The sequence below is a fragment of the Alosa pseudoharengus genome, unplaced genomic scaffold (assembly GCF_046254945.1).
Source record: "Alosa pseudoharengus isolate Yale_2024_CS ecotype anadromous, Long Island Sound unplaced genomic scaffold, YU_APseudo_1.1 YU_APseudo_1.1_scf_22, whole genome shotgun sequence".
Classification (NCBI taxonomy): domain Eukaryota; kingdom Metazoa; phylum Chordata; class Actinopteri; order Clupeiformes; family Clupeidae; genus Alosa; species Alosa pseudoharengus.
Window position 1 is genome coordinate 8,133,419 of NW_027468680.1, and position 6,384 is coordinate 8,139,802.

At 39.8% G+C, this 6,384-nt stretch overlaps 1 protein-coding gene across 1 annotated transcript in view; it reads left to right on the forward strand.

Moving 5' to 3' along the window:
- Positions 1-214: 214 nt before the first annotated feature.
- Positions 215-6,384, forward strand: part of spata17 (spermatogenesis associated 17) — a 35,660-nt gene continuing 29,490 nt past the window's right edge. Inside the window, exons 1-5 of the mRNA XM_076299860.1 lie at positions 215-282; positions 486-575; positions 1,397-1,478; positions 2,644-2,694; positions 5,066-5,169. Coding sequence (XP_076155975.1) covers positions 215-282; positions 486-575; positions 1,397-1,478; positions 2,644-2,694; positions 5,066-5,169 — 395 coding nt within the window. The remainder of the gene's footprint in view (positions 283-485; positions 576-1,396; positions 1,479-2,643; positions 2,695-5,065; positions 5,170-6,384) is intronic.

Below are 6,384 nucleotides of genomic sequence, written 5' to 3' on the forward strand. Positions count from 1 at the left end.
ATCTGCTAAGTAACCATAACCATAACATGTCCTTTAATTATCAGAGCAAAAAGCAAAATCTGATAACAGAAACACCACCTAGTTAAAAAAAAGACACACAGAGAGAGAAGCCACCATGTGACCTAACAAACACACCGTTGGTATGGAAACAGACGCTTTGTTACCTGCTCGTTTCTAGTATTGCTATGGAAACATGTAAACTCATGAGATCATCATGGCACGTTTGGTGAAATTTCAAAGTCAAATTCAGCAAGTTAGAGTGGAGTTTTTCATCAGACAGAGGTGATCAGCTATTATTTTTATGCATGCACATCTTTCTTATGGCCATAGGAAAGCAAATCAACTCACACGTTGTTTGGCTAGTTGGATTTGTATCCATATAGCCCTAAACTAAACATTGACCTAACTTAGCTAACGTCAGCTAAAAGTGATCATCCAAAGAGGGAAAGCAATCGAATATACTAAGATGCTACTCACTGTTTTAGGATTGCCGAGGAAAACAGAAAGAGAGAGAATGCAGCTGCAGTTAAAATACAGAGCTGGATCAGAGGATGCCGCGTTCGGGCTTATGTGAGGTAAGAATGCTACAGTAGCCTACATTAGCTAACTAACATTACCATTGTCAGGCACTTAATTGATGGGTTTAACCTGCTGGTGTCATAACAATGAACGATTTCTTGTCATCTCTGTATTTGTGTGTTTCAGATTGGTAGCTTATGTAATGACTTTCATTGATGTAACATTGTATTATTGTTAGGCTATTATTATTATCATTATGAGTAGTATTATCAATTATATCGGCGGTAGTAGTAAGTGACCAGTTTTAGTCATTTTTTAGTAAAGTCTTTTTACATAATTTTAAATGTTCCACTTGGTCTCAGCCAGACACTTCAAACTGCCCTCAAACTGAACCACACCCTTTCTATATTAGACAACATTAGCTAGAGGTATGGTATGGCAGTTAAACCTAAATCACATTCACACTTTCTCAGGACCAAAACATTATCATATGTGGGGCTCTAGCACCTTAACCTCAACATAATTCTGCAGGGTCAGCAGACAAACTTCCAGACAGTAGGTTAATTCAGATTACTTTAGTTAATTGATCAATGTATTAAGTGGTTAATTAGCCACAATTTGAGCTCCTTAAGTGTGGCTCCTGGGTTACCATGGTCCCCATAGAGGCATTGATTTTCTCATGTTATAAATGGCCTTTTTGAAATTAATGGTCTTGAATCAGAAATCGCTCTGGACCTGTATTTAGCTGCTGTGATAGTGTAGAATACAGAATTGAGATGGTAAGTAGCCTACAAAGATAAAAAAAAAAAAAACAGGAAAAAATCAGGAGTGCTAGAGTTGACAGTTTCTGTGCATACTAATGGAATCAATTCCATAGGTATCTCAGCAGGAATGCGGTCATCATACAGAAAATATGGCGTGGATTTGCTGCAAGGGCTGTCTTCAGACAGATGCAAGAGGTAAGCTGTATTCATACTCATGTGAAAAAAGAACATTAACTGCACTGAAATATATTTTCACCACAATATCACTTTGGGGTTGAATAAGGTATTCTATCTATCTACTGTATGTAGTTAAGCCTAATACAATAAGCCATGTGTTTGATTTCAGATAAGATATATCACAAAAAAAGAAAGAAAAAAAAAACACAATGTTAGTTTGTAGATTTTCTGGGTTTTCACATTTTAATTTCCAGTTGGTCCTCGGATTTTGCTGACTTGAACTATGATGTTCATAGTCATGGAGAACTGATGTAACTGTGGAGGCTATTTTGCGCCCTTGTGTTGGGCATATTGCTAATTGCCCACAGATTGTTGATACATAATCTAACCCCCCCCAGTGCTCTCCAAAATCATTTGCTGTGGATAAGGATGGGCTGAACTTCAAATATTATGCATGACTATCTAGAAGTAGCTTAAATGGCAAAGATAGATTTCAAGTTTTACCCAATATCCAGCACAGTAGGTGGCACATTCCAGTACATTTGAAATGTACACAAGACTCCGTATGAGCAAATTATCCCTTAGTTCAAAATTAGCACTCAGCTAACGCATAACAACACACTCCTCTTCTGTAGTTTCTTCTTCATCTTCTCTCTCTCTCTCTCTCTCTCTCTCTCTCTCTCTCTCTCTCTGTGACCCCTCCTCCCCTTTCTCTCACAGACAGTTTTAGTTATCATTATACTGGACATATTGAAATGTGTGTCCCCTTTATGGTTCTCTGAAGTGTCTGCTGAAATGTGGCCCTAGTGAATAAATCACAGTGTTACGTGTTGTGAATATTCCGTGCCATTGTTCGTGTGGGCTGTCGCCCGGCGCCATTGATTATCAAACTCAGCGTAGAGGTGCTTGCCATCATATATCTCCATTAGTTCACAGCTTGACTACCATAGATTTTCTTGCCCATGTCTGCATTATGTATTAAGAAGAGCCCTGTCCCTTCAATACAAAGTCTGACTTACCTCTCTCTTCCTCCTCTTCGTCTCCCTCTCCCTGCTAGTCGCTGCCTTCCCTGACTTATTATGTATTATGTATAAAGTGTGCTTTATGTCGGGCATGTTCAAGAGGAAGCGGGGAGAGAGAGCACAAGCATTCTGTAATGCTGTCTTCTTTTTTACATTCTCAGGCGGCATACTTGGCCAGAAGAATGAAGTTCTACACTCTAATGGCTGTCAGGGTGAATATGTCTCTCTGTGTTTCGTGAAATGGAGAAGCCACTTGGCATTTTAATATAATAAGCAAACAAGCTGGAGTGTGCCATCACTGCCCTGGGTTAAAAGGCAGCACAGGGCCTGTGAGATGGCTGCTATGCAAACTGGTATTGAATGAATAAGTATGTAAAGTCTATATGGATAACTGTAGTCTAGTGTTGCCACACCTAAATATTTTCAGCGCCATTGACTGAGGATGGAATTGGAAAATGTCAAGTCTCTTCACATGTTTACCCATTGATCTTTGTGCAGAAATACTTTGCTAGTAACCACATCCAATTCATAGATGGTATTTTTTCCCCCTGAATTTACTGACGTGATCCGATTCTTTCAGTCAGAGAGGCAAGTTAACCATATATTTTCCAATTGAGGAAATGCTTGCAAAAGAAAACAAGATAAAAGGTTGAGCCTTTTTTCGGTAGACACATATAAATCAGAGATTGAGAACACACTGAAGGCTCAATTGGAACACTTCAATATAACATGTTTCATAGTCTATAAATCAAAAGGGTTTGTGCTTGAGTGATGCATTGGCACTTTTACGATGGTGGAGGCTGAAACCAAAATCCTATATTTTACTACTCCATATTGTGTTTTCTCTTCTAAAGTGAAATTGTTAAACGAGTTTTACAAGTCCAACAAACTCTCAGCATTTACACAAGAACACATATTAGCAGCAAGCAATGTTTTGGCAATCACCCGAAATCCTCAGACGAGACATTTTATATTTGTGTGGCAATCCGGAGTGCAGAGGCCAGCCTAGACGCAGCGCTCTCGTAAGGGTCTCATTTCAGACGTCCAGCGGAGAGACGATAGCGTCTGACCCCTCCATTAAGGGCCAGGGGCCACAGAGCAAAGGCCTTATAACCACTTAGATGTGAACAGAAGCCTCCTCATAGGAGACGCATGTTTTATGAGCGCTGTTAAAAAAAGAGGGAGAAAAAGAGGTGGTAGGAATGTCTGAGGACAAAAGTAACATTTAGAAAAATAGATGTATTGTTGTATTGAATGTATTGTTTAAAAATTGTTGGTTTTTACTGAGGTGTGTTCTTTGCAGAGCTGTGAATTATGTAAATGTGTGTCCTAATTATACTCCTGTATAGTTTTTAGTCAGTCAGTCTGTAAAGGATTTGGTCAGTCGCGTGAGAAACAGAAATAGACAAGACTAGACCAGTTTTAAAAAAACACCCCTATAAGTGGACGTCGGCCTCCCTTTCAGATTAATTCCCTTTAAATTGAAACAGCACGACTGGCTAATTATGGGCCAATTAACTTGGGCTGTTTTGGTGGGAACAAATTGCGAGTCGGTAATCAGTCACAGCAGAAACAGACACGTCTAATAAAGCCAAGGTAAGCGGTCCGAGTGTACTTGAAAGGACATCTCCTCCCTCCCGCTTTATATCGTCCACTGAGTGCCCGCGTGGCAAACATCGCCTCTCTCCGCGCATTACCTTCTTCATCTATTTTTTATCCTTTTGTTTTTTCCCTCGAAAAAGTCTTTATCATGCTCTTTACCAAAGGCCATTGTATTAGTGTGTTAATAGAAACTAGTGTTTACAAGGGTCCCTGAATTTGTATTAGCTCTAATTGAGCAATATGCACCATTGATTTCGCTAGTCTAAAAGGTCACCAAGAACTTGGGATTCTCTGCCAGCAATTACTTTATTTAAAATTATTTATTGACTGCTGATCAATGGCAATTCTTATTTAGTTTTATTTTTCCCTATTATTTTTTTCACCTGCTATTGTTTTAATCTCTTAATTAGCCTGAAGGACATCTGTCCCCTTTGGTTTGGAGCGGATAGATCAGTGAATGATGTGTTAGCCGGGGCTGCGTTATCAGTCTCTAAGGCCGTGTTGTCTGGATGCGGCAATAGCTCAAAGCCCCTGTGCTCATGGCGGAGGGAGAGAGAGGTGTTTTTCTTATCTTGGCCAGTGTGGTGTCTGCATTGCTTTCCACCAGCGGAGTGAATGAATAGAGTGCCTGGCATGGTTCAAGCGATTGAATCTCTGACTGAGAAGAGGAGTGTTATTCTTGTAAAAAATTTTAAAAAAAAGTGAAAGGAATGGTTATGCAGCTTCATTCAATTCACTCGTAAACAATCAGCTTCATATAATAGACAGAGCTCTTCTGTACAGACATAGAATTTATGTTTAACATTTTATGCTGAAAATATCTAAACTTATTTTAGCAACTTTGTTGAACTCATTTAAGTTTTTTCTTTGTTTCAGCTATAGTATAACATATTATTTTCTGTACCACTGGTACAATATTTTCTTAACCACTGGTATTTATAACAAATAAAATGCAGGTGAAATATGTCTTTCTCCTCACAGATCCAGAAAAGGTGGAGGGGTTATTATGTGAGGAAATATATACACAATTATTACGAGCGGAAGAAATATCTGGAGGCTTTATCCAAGAAGAATGAGGATATAAGGTAAGGAGTAAGAATGAAACCAAAATACCACACCGCGACACCATCCATTCTCTACCGGATGCTTTAAGGGGCAGTGAATTATGACTTTCGTTAAGATCAATTATCTAAGAGTTTCACGATGACAAATTGATATATTTGTGCTGTCCCTCGGGGGGCCGACTTATACATCCATTTGAATAAATTTTGCACTTATATTTACTTGGAATTCACTGGGGCATATTTGGAGGGACAAATTGATTTTATTAATTTATCACAGAATGTGCAATTGGTAGACACGTAGCTATGCAGGAATGGCCTGAGGTAAGTGGCCAACGAATGATGTTACAAAAATTAAAAATTAGCCTCTGAAATTCAGCGAAGTCCTGCATTAATAAACCACACAATGCTTTGAGGGCACAGAAAGGTGCCATCTTTTACTTTTGACAAAAAGAAGAAAAAAAAACTTGGTCTCATTTTTAATGTCACCGATATATTTTGTTGGAAAATATCTTAAGGCTTTGGCTAAAATTAAATGTAAATTTGTTAAGTGCTCCTTGGATCACTGACTCGGTCCCCTCCATCCCATCTCCCTCCACCCTAACCAACCCCACCCCCCCACCCCCCTCGCTCCCAACCCCCGCAGAAGTACACTAAGAATGCCCGCCTCCCCTCTCTAATGAGGTTTGTCACCAGTGACTTATTTTCCTCTTACATGAAAGCTGTCGAGATCAAACATAAGTCAGCATTTTAACATATACATATGCTGAGTGAGAACGGCACATTTCACTGTCAGACTCACACTTAATCTTCCTTCACCCTATTAAGATGTGGTAAATGGGACAAAAAAAAAACATGTGAAACACACACACACACACACACACACACACACACACTCACACACTCACACTCTCACACAGTTAATTTAATTAGCTGTGGATGTGATCTTAGCATTCAGGCAGTAGCTGACTTGGAGACAGTTCTATTTCTGTCTGTCTGCGGCGCACAGTGGCTTTCTCTGAAGTATAATGTGAGACTTCTCTGGGGTGTGTGAGACATCACTGTGTGTGTGTGTGTGTGTGTGTGTGTGTGTGTGTGTGTGTGTGTGCCCAGCCACAAGATTGCCCCCTCAGCACGCAGAGGTGGCCAGGTGTGCACAGGCACTGAGGCTAGAGCGAGGCATGCCAGCCGAGACCAGACAAGATGTAATGCACACTCTGAGAAATGTGTGTGTGTGTA